The sequence below is a fragment of the Bombina bombina genome, chromosome 6 (genome assembly GCF_027579735.1).
Source record: "Bombina bombina isolate aBomBom1 chromosome 6, aBomBom1.pri, whole genome shotgun sequence".
NCBI lineage: Eukaryota > Metazoa > Chordata > Amphibia > Anura > Bombinatoridae > Bombina > Bombina bombina.
Window position 1 is genome coordinate 29,093,782 of NC_069504.1, and position 17,245 is coordinate 29,111,026.

Here is a 17,245-nt window from a genome sequence, read left to right on the forward strand (position 1 = left end):
CCGATTAGACCAAGATAAACTTATTTGGTTCAGATGATGTCAAGCGTGTGTCGCGGCAACCAGGTGAGGAGTACAAAAACAAGTGCGTCTTGCTTACAGTCAAGCATGGTGGTGGGAGTCATGGTCTGGCCCTGCATGAGAGCTGCTGGCACTGGGGAGCTACAGTTCATTGAGGGAACCATGAATGCCAACATGTACTGTGACATACTGAAGCAGAGCATGATCACCTCCCTTCGAAGACTGGGCAGCAGGGCAGTATTTCAAATTAACGACCCCAAACACACCTCCAAGATGACCACTGCGTTGCTAAAGAAGCTGAGGGTAAAGGTGATGGACTGGCCAAGCATGTCTCCAGACCTAAACCCTATTGAGCATCTGTGGAGCATCCTCAAACAGAAGGTGGAGGAGCGCAAGGTCTCTAACATCCACCAGCTCCGTGATGTCTTCATGGAGGAGTGGAAGAGGACCCAAGCTGTGAAGCTCTGGTGAACTCCATGCCCAAGAGGGTTAAGGCAGTGCTGGAAAATAATGGTGGCCACACAAAATATTGACACTTTGGTCCCAATTTTGACATTTCTACTTAGGGGTGTACTCACTTTTGTTGCCAACCGTGTAGACATTAATGGCTGTGTGTTGAGTTATTTTGAGGGGACAGCAAATTTACACTGTTTATACAGGCTGTACACTCACTACTTTACATTGTAGCAAAGTGTAATTTCTTCAGTGTTGTCACATGAAAAGATATAATAAAATATTTACAAAAATGTGAGGGGTGTACTCACTTTTGTGAGATACTGTATTTATATATATATATATGATGCTGTGTGTATATAATAATGCAGTGTGTAAATTACACAGTATTTAAATAATGTGACATCTTCATTATCCCTCAGGCTGTGTGTATAATGGTCGAGAGTACAGAGACCACAGTAACTGGATCTCCAGCACTGACCGCTGCATGTCCTGTATGTGTGTGGATGGAGTGACCACATGCTCCAGAATACAGTGCGTAGCTGCCTGCAGTAACCAGATCACTGTGCCCGGGGAGTGCTGCCCACTGTGTGCCAGTAAGTATAGGGCAAGACTAGGTTGGTCAGAGGGGAAAATCCTATTCACTGTGTTACCCTTTTCTCATTCGTGTCCTGTTGAGGCTTTAAGTTGAAGCTGTGAGTATTTTTCACAAAAAGTGTAACACCAGGACAAGGGGTCATGACCTCAAGCTGAAGGGTAGCAGGTTCAGCAGTAATTTGCAGACGCTTCTTCACAGAAAGGGTAGTTGGATCATGGAATTAACTCCCATTAGAGCTGGTAACGACAAACACTGTGAGAGACTTCATGAATGCCTGGGATAAGCATAAGGATATCGTACGTAATAATTAATGCCTGGTATAAGTATAAGGCTATCCTATATACTAACTAATGCCTGGGATAATCATAAGGTTATCCTATGTACTAATTAATGCCTAGGATAATCTTAAGGTTATCCTATGTACTAATTAATGCCTGGGATAAGCATAATGCTATCCTAGGAACTAAATAATGCCTGGGATAAGTATAAGGATTTCCTATGTACTAATTCATGCATAGGGATAAGCATAAGACTATACTACATACTTATTAATGCCTGGGATATGCATAAGGCTATCTTACATACTAATTAATGCCTGGGATAAGCATAAGGCTATCCTACATACTAATTAATGCCTGGGATAAGCATAAGGCTATCCTACATACTAACGAATGCCTGGGATAAGCATAAGGCTATCCTATATACTAATTAATGCCTAGGATAATCATAAGGTTATCCTATGTACTAATTAATGCCTGAGATAAGCATAACGCTATCCTAGGAACTAAATAATGCCTGGGATAAGTATAAGGCTATCCTATGTACTAATTCATGCATAGGGATAAGCATAAGACTATACTACATACTTGTTAATGCCTGGGATATGCATAAGGCTATCCTACATACTAATTAATACCTGGGAAAAGCATAAGGCTATTCTACATGCTAATTAATATTTGGGATAAGCATAAGGCTATTCTACATACTAACTAATACCTGGTATAAGCAAAAGGCTATCCTACATACTAATTAGTACCTGGAATAAGCATAAGGCTAATCTATGTACTAATTAATGCCCGGGATAAACATAAGGCTATACTACATACTAACTAATGCCTGGGATAAGCATAAGGCTATCCTACATAATAATGCCTGGGATAAGCACAAGGCTATCCTACATACTAACTAATGCCTGCGATAATCATAAGGCTATCCTACATACTAATTAATGCCTGGGATAAGCATAAGGCTATCATAAGAACTAATTTATGCCTGGATAAGCATAAGGCTATCCTACATACTAATCAATGCCTGGATAAGCATAAGGCTATCCTACATACTAACTAATGCCTGGGATAAGCATAAGGCTATCCTACATACTAACTAATGCCTGGTATAAGCATAAAGCTATCCTATGTACTAACTAATGCTTGGGATAAGCAAAAGGCTATCCTACATACTAATTAATGCCTGGATAAGAATAAGGCTATCCAACATACTAATTAATGTCTGGATAAGCATAAGGCTATCCTACATACTAATTAATGCCTGGGATAAGCATAAGGCTATCCTACATACTAATTAATGCCTGGATAAGAATAAGGCTATCCAACATACTAATTAATGTCTGGATAAGCATAAGGCTAGCCTACATACTAATTAATGCCTGGGATAAGCATAAGGCTATCCTACATACTAATTAATTCCTGGGATAAACATAAGGGTATCCTACATACTAATTAATGCCTGGGATAAGCATAAGGCTATCCTACATACTAATTAATTCCTGAGATATGCAAAAGGCTATCCTACAAACAAATTAATGCCTGGGATAAGCCAAAAGCTATTCTACGTTCTAATTAAACCTGGGATATGCATAAGGCTATCCTACTTACTAACTAATGCCTGGTATAAGAATAAGGCTATACTACATACTAATTAATGCCTTGGATAAGCATAAGGCTATCCTACATACTAATTAATGCCTGTGATATGAATAAGGCTATAATACATACTAATTAATACCTGGAATAAGCATAAGGCTATCATATTTACTAATTAATACCAGGGATAAGCATAAGGTTATCCTACATACTAATAAATGCCTGGGATAAGCATAAGGCTATCCTACATACTAATTAATGCCTAGGATAAGCATAAGGCTATCCTATGTACTAACTTTTGTCTGGGATAAGCATAAAGCTATACTACATAGTAATTAATGCATGTGATAAGCATAAGGCTATCCGACATACTAATTAATACCTAGGATAAGCATAAGGTTATCCTACATACTAATTAATACCTAGGATAAGCATAAGGTTATCCTACATACTAATTAATGCCTGGGATAAACATAAGACTATTCTACCTACTTATTGATTCCTGAGATAAGCATACAGCTATCCTATGTACTAATTAATGCCTGGAATAAGCATAAGGCTATCCTACGTACTAATTAATGCCTGGGATAAGCATAAGGCTATTCTACGTACAAATTAATGCCTGGGATAAGTGTAAGGCTATCCTACATACTAATTAATGCCTGGGATAAACATAAGGCTATTATATGTACTAAATAGTGCCTGGGATAAGCAAAAGGCTATCCTATGTACTAATTAATTTTTGGATAAGCATAAGGCTATCCTACATACTAACTAATGCCTGGATAAACATAAGGCTACATACTAATTAATAAGGATATCCTACATACTTATTAATACCTAGGATAAGCATAAGGCTATACTACCTACTTATTGATTCCTGAGATAAGCATACAGCTATCCTATGTACTAATTAATGCCTGGGATAAGCATAATGATATCCTATGTACTAATTAATACTTGGGATAAGCATAATGCTATCCTATGTACTAAATAATGCCTGGGATAAGCATAAGGCTATCCTACATACAAATTAATGCCTGGGATAAGCAAAAGGCTATCCAACATACTAATTAATGTCTGGATAAGCATAAGGCTATCCTAAGTATTAATCAATGCCTGGATAACCATAAAGGCTATCCTACATACTAATTAATGCCTGGGATAAGCCAAAAGTTATTCTAGGTTCTAATTAAACCTGGGATAAGCATAAGGCTATCCTATGTACTAACTAATACCTGGGATAATCATAAGGCTATCCTACATACTAATTAATGCCTGGGATAAGCATAAGGCTATCATAAGAACTAATTTATGCCTGGATAAGCATAAGGCTATCCTACATAATAATGCCTGGGATAAGCACAAGGCTATCCTACATACTAACTAATGCCTGCGATAATCATAAGGCTATCCTACATACTAATTAATGCCTGGGATAAGCATAAGGCTATCATAAGAACTAATTTATGCCTGGATAAGCATAAGGCTATCCTACATACTAATCAATGCCTGGATAAGCATAAGGCTATCCTACATACTAACTAATGCCTGGGATAAGCATAAGGCTATCCTACATACTAACTAATGCCTGGTATAAGCATAAAGCTATCCTATGTACTAACTAATGCTTGGGATAAGCAAAAGGCTATCCTACATACTAATTAATGCCTGGATAAGAATAAGGCTATCCAACATACTAATTAATGTCTGGATAAGCATAAGGCTATCCTACATACTAATTAATGCCTGGGATAAGCATAAGGCTATCCTACATACTAATTAATGCCTGGATAAGAATAAGGCTATCCAACATACTAATTAATGTCTGGATAAGCATAAGGCTAGCCTACATACTAATTAATGCCTGGGATAAGCATAAGGCTATCCTACATACTAATTAATTCCTGGGATAAACATAAGGGTATCCTACATACTAATGAATGCCTGGGATAAGCATAAGGCTATCCTACATACTAATTAATTCCTGAGATATGCAAAAGGCTATCCTACAAACAAATTAATGCCTGGGATAAGCCAAAAGCTATTCTACGTTCTAATTAAACGTGGGATATGCATAAGGCTATCCTACTTACTAACTAATGCCTGGTATAAGAATAAGGCTATACTACATACTAATTAATGCCTTGGATAAGCATAAGGCTATCCTACATACTAATTAATGCCTGTGATATGAATAAGGCTATAATACATACTAATTAATACCTGGAATAAGCATAAGGCTATCATATTTACTAATTAATACCAGGGATAAGCATAAGGTTATCCTACATACTAATAAATGCCTGGGATAAGCATAAGGCTATCCTACATACTAATTAATGCCTAGGATAAGCATAAGGCTATCCTATGTACTAACTTTTGTCTGGGATAAGCATAAAGCTATACTACATAGTAATTAATGCATGTGATAAGCATAAGGCTATCCGACATACTAATTAATACCTAGGATAAGCATAAGGTTATCCTACATACTAATTAATACCTAGGATAAGCATAAGGTTATCCTACATACTAATTAATGCCTGGGATAAACATAAGACTATTCTACCTACTTATTGATTCCTGAGATAAGCATACAGCTATCCTATGTACTAATTAATGCCTGGAATAAGCATAAGGCTATCCTACGTACTAATTAATGCCTGGGATAAGCATAAGGCTATTCTACGTACAAATTAATGCCTGGGATAAGTGTAAGGCTATCCTACATACTAATTAATGCCTGGGATAAACATAAGGCTATTATATGTACTAAATAGTGCCTGGGATAAGCAAAAGGCTATCCTATGTACTAATTAATTTTTGGATAAGCATAAGGCTATCCTACATACTAACTAATGCCTGGATAAACATAAGGCTACATACTAATTAATAAGGATATCCTACATACTTATTAATACCTAGGATAAGCATAAGGCTATACTACCTACTTATTGATTCCTGAGATAAGCATACAGCTATCCTATGTACTAATTAATGCCTGGGATAAGCATAATGATATCCTATGTACTAATTAATACTTGGGATAAGCATAATGCTATCCTATGTACTAAATAATGCCTGGGATAAGCATAAGGCTATCCTACATACAAATTAATGCCTGGGATAAGCAAAAGGCTATCCAACATACTAATTAATGTCTGGATAAGCATAAGGCTATCCTAAGTATTAATCAATGCCTGGATAACCATAAAGGCTATCCTACATACTAATTAATGCCTGGGATAAGCCAAAAGTTATTCTAGGTTCTAATTAAACCTGGGATAAGCATAAGGCTATCCTATGTACTAACTAATACCTGGGATAAGCATACGGCTATCATATTTACTAATTAAAACCAGGGATAACCATAAGGTTTCCTACACACTAATTAATACCAGGGATAACCATAAGGCTATCCTACATACTAATTAATGCCTGGATAAACATAAGGCTATCCTACATACTAATAAATGCCTGGGATAAGCATAAGGCTATCCTACATACTAATTAATACCAGGGATAAGCATAAGGTTATCCTACATACGAATTAATGCCTGGGATAAGCATAAGGCTATTCTATGTACAAATTAATGCCTGAGATAAGTGTAAGGCTATCCTACATACTAATTAATGCCTGGGATAAGCATAAGGCTATCCTACATACTAACTAATGCCTGGGATAAGCATAAGGCTATTCTATGTACTAAGTAATGCCTGGGATAAGCAAAAGGCTATCCTATGTACTAATTAATGACTGGATAAGCATAAGGCTATCCTAAGTACTAAATAATGCCTGGATAAGCATAAGGCTATCCTACATACTAACTAATGCCTGGATAAACATAAGGCTACATACTAATTAATAAGGCTATCCTACATACTTATTAATACCTAGGATAAGCATAATGCTATACTACCTACTTATTGCTTCCTGAGATAAGCATACAGCTATAATATGTACTAATTAATGCCTGGGATAAGCATAATGCTATCCTATGTACTAAATAATGCCTGGGATAAGTATAAGGCTATACTACATACTTATTAATACCTGGTATATGCATAAGGCTATCCTACATACTAATTATTACCTGGGATAAGCATAAAGCTATCCTACATACAAATTAATGCCTGGGATAAGCAAAAGGCTATCCAACATACTAATATCTGGATAAGTATAAGGCTATCATAAGTATTAATCAATGCCTGGATAACCATAAATGCTATCCTACATACTAATTAATGCCTGGGATAAGCATAAGGCTATCCTACATACTAATTAATACCTGGGATAAGCATAAAGCTATCCTACATACAAATTAATGCCCCAACATACTAATTAATGTCTGGATAAGCATATGGCTATCCTAAGTATTAATCAATGCCTGGATAACCATAAATGCTATCCTACATACTAATTAATGCCTGGGATAAGCATAAGGCTATCCTACATACTAATTAATGCCTTGGATAAGCATAAGGCTATCCTACATACTAATTAATGCCTGGATAAGCATAAGGCTATCCTATGTACTAACTAATACCTGGGATAAGCATAAGGCTATCATATTTACTAATTAAAACCAGGGATAACCATAAGGTTTCCTACACACTAATTAATACCAGGGATAACCATAAGGCTATCCTACATACTAATTAATGCCTGGATAAACATAAGGCTATATTTACATACTAATAAATGCCTGGGATAAGCATAAGGCTATCCTACATACTAATTAATACCAGGGATAAGCATAAGGTTATCCTACATACAAATTAATGCCTGGGATAAGCATAAGGCTATTCTATGTACAAATTAATGCCTGAGATAAGTGTAAGGCTATCCTACATACTAATTAATGCCTGGGATAAGCATAAGGCTATCCTACATACTAACTAATGCCTGGGATAAGCATAAGGCTATTCTATGTACTAAGTAATGCCTGGGATAAGCAAAAGGCTATCCTATGTACTAATTAATGTCTGGATAAGCATAAGGCTATCCTAAGTACTAAATAATGCCTGGATAAGCATAAGGCTATCCTACATACTAACTAATGCCTGGATAAACATAAGGCTACATAATAATTAATAAGGCTATCCTACATACTTATTAATACCTAGGATAAGCATAATGCTATACTACCTACTTATTGCTTCCTGAGATAAGCATACAGCTATCCTATGTACTAATTAATGCCTGGGATAAGCATAATGCTATCCTATGTACTAAATAATGCCTGGGATAAGTATAAGGCTATACTACATACTTATTAATACCTGGGATATGCATAAGGCTATCCTACATACTAATTAATACCTGGGATAAGCATAAAGCTATCCTACATACAAATTAATGCCTGGGATAAGCAAAAGGCTATCCAACATACTAATTAATGTCTGGATAAGCATAAGGCTATCCTAAGTATTAATCAATGCCTGGATAACCATAAATGCTATCCTACATACTAATTAATGCCTGGGATAAGCATAAGGCTATCCTACATACTAATTAATACCTGGGATAAGCATAAAGCTATCCTACATACAAATGAATGCCTGGGATAAGCAAAAGGCTATCCAACATAATAATTAATGTCTGGATAAGCATAAGGCTATCCTAAGTATTAATCAATGCCTGGATAACCATAAATGCTATCCTACATACTAATTAATGCCTGGGATAAGCATAAGGCTATCCTACATACTAATTAATGCCTGGGATAAGCATAAGGCTATCCTACATACTAATTAATGCCTTGGATAAGCATAAGGCTATCCTACATACTAATTAATGCCTGGATAAGCATAAGGCTATCCTAAATACTAACTAATGCCTGGGATAAGCATGAGGCTATCCTATATACTAACTAATGCATGGGATACGCATAAAGCTATCCTATGTACTAATTAATGCCTGGGATAAGCAAAAGTCTATCCTACATACAAATTAATGCCTGGGATAAGCCAAAAGCTATCCTACATTCTAATTAAACCTGGGATAAGCATAAGTCTATCCTACATACTAATTAATGCCTAGGATAAGCATAAGGCTATCCTACGTACTAACTAATGCCTGAGATAAGCATAAGGCTATACTACATACTAATTAATACCAGGGATAAGCATAAGGCTATTCTACATACAAATTAATGCCTGGGATAAGTGTAAGGCTAGCCTACATACTAATTAATGCCTGGGATAAGTGTAAGGCTATCCTACATACTAACTAATGCCTGGGATAAGCAAAAGACTATCCTACATACTAATTAATGTCTGTATAAGCATAAGGCTATCCAACATCCTAATTAATGTCTGGATAAGTATAAGGCTATCCTAAGTACTAATTAATGCCTGGATAAGCATAAGGCTATCATACATACTAATTAATGCCTGGATAAGCATAAGGCTATCCTACATACTAATAAATGCCAGGGATATGCAAAAGGCTATCATACAAACAAATTAATTCCTGGGATAAGCCAAAAGCTATCCTAAATACTAATTAAACCTGGGATAAGCATAAGGCTATACTAAATACTAATCAATGCCTATGATAAGCATAAGGCTATCCTACATACTAACTAATGCCTGGGATAAGCATAAGGCTATACTACATACTAAATAATACCTGGGATAAGCATAAGGCTATCCTATTTACTAATTAATACCAGGGATAAGCATAAGGTTATCCTACATACTAATTAATGCCTGGGATAAGCATAAGGCTATCCTATGTACTAATTAATGCCTGGGATAAGCATAATGCTATTCTACGTATGAATTAATGCCTGAGATAAGTGTAAGGCTATCCTACATACTAATTAATGCCTGGGATAAGTGTAAGACTATCCTACATACTAACTAATGCCTGGGATAAACATAAGGCTATCCTACATACTAACTAATGCCTTGGATAAGCATAAGGCTATCCTACATACAAACTAATGCCTGGGATAAGCATAAGGCTATCCTACATACTCACTAATGCCTGGGATAAGCATAAGGCTATCCTACATACTAACTAATGCCTGGGATAAACATAAGGCTATGCTACATACTAACTAATGCCTGGGAAAAACATAAGGCTATCCTACATACTAACTAATGCCTGGGATAAACATAAGGCTATCCTACATACTAACTAATGCCTGGGATAAGCAAAAGGCTATCCTATGTACTAATTAATGTCTGGATAAGCATAAGGCTGTCCTAAGTACGAAATAATGCCTGGATAAGCATAAGGCTATCCTACATACAAATTAATGCCTGGATAAGCATAAGGCTATCCTACATACAAATTAATGCCTGGATAAGCATAAGGCTATCCTACATACTAACTAATGCCTGGGATAAGCAAAAGGCTATCCTACATACTAACTAATGCCTGGGATAAACATAAGGCTATCCTACATACTAACTAATGCCTCGATAAGCATAAGGCGTACTAATTAATAAGGAATAAGGCTATCCTAAGAATTAAGCTTACACTTTATATGAAATATAGTAGATTTGTTTGACATATAGTTCTTATCTACCATCAGAATCTATGTTTCTGTTTTGCAGACTGTATTACAAGTAGCAAGGTTTATGTTCCGGGAGATAGTTTTCACCCATCTGATGATCCCTGTGAGATCTGCACATGTGAGGTGAGTGAAGGATACACGGACCTCCTGGGCTACACTCTCTAATGCTAAGTGCACTCTTATGGCTTTTTGCATACCTCCCAACATTTCAAAATTCAAAAGAGGGACACCCCCCTCCCCCCCAATGTGGTGGTCAGGAGCAGGGACGGGGCTTAAAAAAAATCATAAGACCAAAGTAATATAAATACAATTCTAAATAAAGTCATATCTTTTAATACTGTTAGGCAGAAAATCAAACACAAGTTCAAACAACTGGTATGGCTATGTGAGCTATGTATTTAATTAACCTTTGCAGAGACATTGCTAAATATTTTTATCTTAATTGGACATTTAATAGTAGATTCTTTAAAACTGCTCTCTGCTTTCCTCATTAATATTCTAGATACTGGCCTTTAAAGTCAGCAAAAATGCACAGTAACACACTACATAGCATACACTTACACATGCAGATACACACACACTACATAACATACACTTATACATACAGACACACACACTACATAGCATACACTTACACATGCAGATACACACACACAACATAGCATACACTTACACATGCAGATACACACACACACTACATAGCATACACTTACACATGCAGATACACACACACACACACACTACACAGCATACACTTATACATGCAGATACACACACACACTACATAGCATACACTTATACATGCAGATACACACACACACTACATAGCATACACTTATACATGCAGATACACACACACTACATAGCATACACTTACACATGCACATACACACACACTACATAGCATACACTTATACATGCAGATACACACACACTACATAGCATACACTTATACATGCAGATACACACACACTACATAGCATACACTTATACATGCACATACACACACACTACATAGCATACACTTACACATGCACATACACACACACTACATAGCATACACTTATACATGCAGATACACACACACACTACATAGCATACACTTATACATACAGATACACACACACACTACATAGCATACACTTATACATGCAGATACACACACACACACACTACACAGCATACACTTATACATGCAGATACACACAGACTACATAGCATACACTTACACATGCAGATACACACACTACATAACATGCACATACACACACACACACTACATAGCATACATAGTGACGTGCGGTGGGGTCAGAGGCGGGTGAGGCATTAGCCATGATACGCCAGAGAAACACATATATTAACCCAATCGAGGAAACTTAAATTAAACTAAAGCATTGTTTCTCAACCGTGGTCCTCAAGTATTCCCAACAGGCACGGTTTTCATTATAGCTGAACCAGTACACAGGTAAAATAATCAGCTGATGGATGAGAGCAAGTTAGTAACCATGGTGTTACTGACTTGCTGATTACTTCACCTGTGCACCGATTCAGCTATAATGAAAACCTGGCCTGTTGGGGTTACTTGAGGACCGTGGTTGAGAAACAATTCTGTGGCACAGTACCAGTTACTTAGAAATTACTACTGTGTAGTAAAAAGACAAATAATTTACTATGGTAATAATAATAAGATAATTTACTATGGTAATAATAATAAGATAATTTACTATGGTAATGGTAGGTCTGCATGCAAGGGCCTAGATTTGGAGTTTGGCGGTAGCCGTCAAAACCAGCGTTAGAGGCTCCTAACGCTGGTTTTAGGCTACCGCCGGTATTTGGAGTCAGTGATTAAAGGGTCTAACGCTCACTTTTCAGCCACGACTTTTCCATACCGCAGATCCCCTTACGTCAATTGCGTATCCTATCTTTTCAATGGGATCTTTCTAACTCCGGTATTTAGAGTCGTGTCTGAAGTGAGCATTAGAAATCTAACGACAAAACTCCAGCCGCCGGAAAAAAGCAGGAGTTAAGAGCTTTCTGGGCTAACGCCGGTTCATAAAGCTCTTAACTACTGTACCCTAAAGTACACTAACACCCATAAACTACCTATGTACCCCTAAACCGAGGTCCCCCCACATCACCGCCACTCAATTAAAAAAATTTAACCCCTAATCTGCCGACCGCCAACTACGTTATACTTATGTACCCCTAATCTGCTGCCCCTAACACCGCCGACCCCTGTATTATATTTATTAACCCCTAACCTGCCCCCCACAACGTCGCCGCCAGCTACTTACAATAATTAACCCCTAATCTGCCGACCGCAAAGCGCCGCCACCTACGTTATCCTTATGTACCCTAATCTGCTGCCCCTAACACCGCCGACCCCTATATTATATTTATTAACCCCTAATCTGCCCCACTCAACGTCGCCGACACCTGCCTACACTTATTAACCCCTAATCTGCCGAGCGGACCTGAGCGCTACTATAATAAAGTTATTAACCCCTAATCCGCCTCACTAACCCTATCATAAATAGTATTAACCCCTAATCTGCCCTCCCTAACATCGCCGACACCTAACTTCAATGATTAACCCCTAATCTGACGACCGGAGCTCACCGCTACTATAATAAATGGATTAACCCCTAAAGCTAAGTCTAACCCTAACACTAACACCCCCCTAAGTTAAATATAATTTAAATCTAACGAAATTAATTAACTCTTATTAAATAAATTATTCCTATTTAAAGCTAAATACTTACCTGTAAAATACATCCTAATATAGCTACAATATAAATTATAATTACATTGTAGCTATTTTAGGATTAATATTTATTTTACAGGCAACTTTGTAATTATTTTAACCAGGTACAATAGCTATTAAATAGTTAAGAACTATTTAATAGTTACCTAGTTAAAATAATAACAAAATGACCTGTAAAATAAATCCTAACCTAAGTTATAATTAAACCTAACACTACCCTATCAATAAATTAATTAAATAAAATACCTACAATTACCTACAATTAACCTAACACTACACTATCAATAAATAAATTAAATACAATTGCTACAAATAACTACAATTACATAAACTAACTAAAGTACAAAAAATAAAAAAGAACTAAGTTACAAAAAATAAAAAAATATTTACAAACATAAGAAAAATATTACAACAATTTTAAACTAATTACACCTACTCTAAGCCCCCTAATAAAATAACAAAGACCCCCAAAATAAAAAATTCCCTACCCTATTCTAAATTAATAAATGTAAAAGCTCTTTTACCTTACCAGCCCTGAACAGGGCCCTTTGCGGGGCATGCCCCAAGAAAATCAGCTCTTTTGCCTGTAAAAAAAAACATACAATACCCCCCCCCCCAACATTACAACCCACCACCCACATACCCCTAATCTAACCCAAACCCCCCTTAAATAAACCTAACACTAAGCCCCTGAAGATCTTCCTACCTTGTCTTCACCATCCAGGTATCACCAATCCGTCCTGGCATCCGGTGCTGAAGAGGTCCAGAAGAGGCTCCAAAGTCTTCCTCCTATCCGGCAAGAAGAGGACATCCGGACCGGCAAACATCTTCTCCAAGCGGCATCTTCGATCTTCTTCCATCCGGTGCGGAGCGGGTCCATCTTGAAGCAGCCGACGCGGATCCATCCTCTTCTTCTGGCGTCTCCCGACGAATGACGGTTCCTTTAAGGGACGTCATCCAAGATGGCGTCCCTCGAATTCCGATTGGCTGATAGGATTCTATCAGCCAATCGGAATTAAGGTAGGAATATTCTGATTGGCTGATGGAATCAGCCAATCAGAATCAAGTTCAATCCTATTGGCTGATCCAATCAGCCAATCAGATTGAGCTCGCATTCTATTGGCTGTTCCGATCAGCCAATAGAATGCGAGCTCAATCTGATTGGCTGATTGGATCAGCCAATAGGATTGAACTTGATTCTGATTGGCTGATTCCATCAGCCAATCAGAATATTCCTACCTTAATTCCGATTGGCTGATAGAATCCTATCAGCCAATCGGAATTCGAGGGACGCCATCTTGGATGACGTCCCTTAAAGGAACCGTCATTCGTCGGGAGACGCCAGAAGAAGAGGATGGATCCGCGTCGGCTGCTTCAAGATGGACCCGCTCCGCACCGGATGGAAGAAGATCGAAGATGCCGCTTGGAGAAGATGTTTGCCGGTCCGGATGTCCTCTTCTTGCCGGATAGGAGGAAGACTTTGGAGCCTCTTCTGGACCTCTTCAGCACCGGATGCCAGGACGGATCGGTGATACCTGGATGGTGAAGACAAGGTAGGAAGATCTTCAGGGGCTTAGTGTTAGGTTTATTTAAGGGGGGTTTGGGTTAGATTAGGGGTATGTGGGTGGTGGGTTGTAATGTTGGGGGGGGTATTGTATGTTTTTTTTTACAGGCAAAAGAGCTGATTTTCTTGGGGCATGCCCCGCAAAGGGCTCTGTTCAGGGCTGGTAAGGTAAAAGAGCTTTTAACTCTATTAATTTAGAATAGGGTAGGGCATTTTTTTATTTTGGGGGTCTTTGTTATTTTATTAGGGGGCTTAGAGTAGGTGTAATTAGTTTAAAATTGTTGTAATATTTTTCTTATGTTTGTAAATATTTTTTTATTTTTTGTAACTTAGCTCTTTTTTATTTTTTGTACTTTAGTTAGTTTATGTAATTGTAGTTATTTGTAGAAATTGTATTTAATTTATTTATTGATAGTGTAGTGTTAGGTTAATTGTAGATAATTGTAGGTATTTTATTTTATTAATTTATTGATAGGGTAGTGTTAGGTTTAATTATAACTTAGGTTAGGATTTATTTTACAGGTAAATTTGTTATTATTTTAACTAGGTAACTATTAAATAGTTCTTAACTATTTAATAGCTATTGTACCTGGTTAAAATAATTACAAAGTTGCCTGTAAAATAAATATTAATCCTAAAATAGCTACAATGTAATTATAATTTATATTGTAGCTATATTAGGATTTATTTTACAGGTAAGTATTTAGCTTTAAATAGGAATAATTTATTTAATAAGAGTTAATTAATTTCGTTAGATGTAAATTATATTTAAGTTAGGGGGGTGTTAGTGTTAGGGTTAGACTTAGCTTTAGGGGTTAATCCATTTATTATAGTAGCGATGAGCTCCGGTCGTCAGATTAGGGGTTAATAATTGAAGTTAGGTGTCGGCGATGTTAGGGAGGGCAGATTAGGGGTTAATACTATTTATGATAGGGTTAGTGAGGCGGGTTAGGGGTTAATAACTTTATTATAGTAGCGCTCAGGTCCGCTCGGCAGATTAGGGGTTAATAAGTGTAGGCAGGTGTCGGCGACGTTGAGGGGGGCAGATTAGGGGTTAATAAATATAATATAGGGGTCGGCGGTGTTAGGGGCAGCAGATTAGGGGTACATAGGGATAACGTAGGTTGCGGCGGTGTACGGAGCGGAAGATTAGGGGTTAAAAATAATATGCAGGGGTCAGCGATAGCGGGGGCGGCAGATTAGGGGTTAATAAGTGTAAGGTTAGGGGTGTTTAGACTCGGGGTACATGTTAGGGTGCAGACGTAGGAAGTGTTTCCCCATAGGAAACAATGGGGCTGCGTTAGGAGCTGAACGCTGCTTTTTTGCAGGTGTTAGGTTTTTTTACAGCTCAAACAGCCCCATTGTTTCCTATGGGAGAATCGTGCACGAGCACGTTTTTGAGGCTGGCCGCGTCCGTAAGCAACTCTGGTATCGAGAGTTGCATTTGCGGTAAAAATGCTCTACGCTCCTTTTTTGGAGCCTAACGCAGCATTTTTTTGAACTCTCGATACCAGAGTTAATTTTATGGTGCGGCCAGAAAAAAGCCCGCGGAGCGTTAACAGCCCTTTTACCGCCAAACTCCAAATCTAGGCCAATGTCTTTTTCAGCTTCTCACACTAAGAGTGGATTTGTGGCACCTCTTAGTATGCTAGGAGGTGCCACAAATCCACTCAGTGCGAGAAGCTGGAAAAGACATTGCATGCTTCCCTGCTCAATGGAGCACACACAAACTGACCTTGCAAAACTTTAGCCTAACAATGGATTGCTAAATAGAGTTTAAAAGGTGCAAACTCCAATACCAGCAGATAAAATGCATATCTTAAACACAGCTGCAATACCAGCAGATACAATTTTGTATATATGACTGATCATGTGTGTGTTTGTAAGTGTGACTGTTGTCTGTATGTTTGTCTGTGTGTATGCATGACTGTGATGTGTGTGTTTGTAAGTGTGACTGTTGTCTGTATGTTTGTCTGTGTGTATGCATGACTGTGATGTGTGTGTTTGTAAGTGTGACTATGTGTTTGTAGGTTTGTTAGTATATTTGTGTGACTGTGATGTGTGTGTTTGTAAGTGTAACTGTGTGTTTGTAGGTTTTTTGTTTTTTTTTAAAACTTTATTTATAGAAAAGAATCCGAGTCATACATGGTAAATGCAGTCATAATAATGCAGGTGTGACAAAGTGTTCACCTGCAGAACAAAACAGTTTTCAGAGCATGTTATATCAAAGCATACCAGCAAAGGAATACAATAAGTATATGTGATCATCATGTATGTCCTGGGACTCAACTTTTTTCTAAGAACATTTTTTACAATCAACCAAAGAAAAAGAGGAGAAATCGAGAAAGGAAACATATCAGCTAAGAGCAAGGAAGAAAGATAATAGCATACAAAGAAGAATGAAAGAAAGAGAAGAAAGGAAGAAAAAATAAC

The 17,245-nt window shown here is 37.4% G+C and overlaps 1 protein-coding gene across 1 annotated transcript in view; it reads left to right on the plus strand.

The window, feature by feature from the left end:
* Positions 1-17,245, plus strand: part of KCP (kielin cysteine rich BMP regulator) — a 565,655-nt gene that overhangs the window by 474,355 nt on the left and 74,055 nt on the right. The window contains 2 exon segments of the mRNA XM_053716343.1: positions 894-1,067; positions 10,525-10,607. Of these exon segments, the coding sequence (XP_053572318.1) occupies positions 894-1,067; positions 10,525-10,607 (257 nt within the window).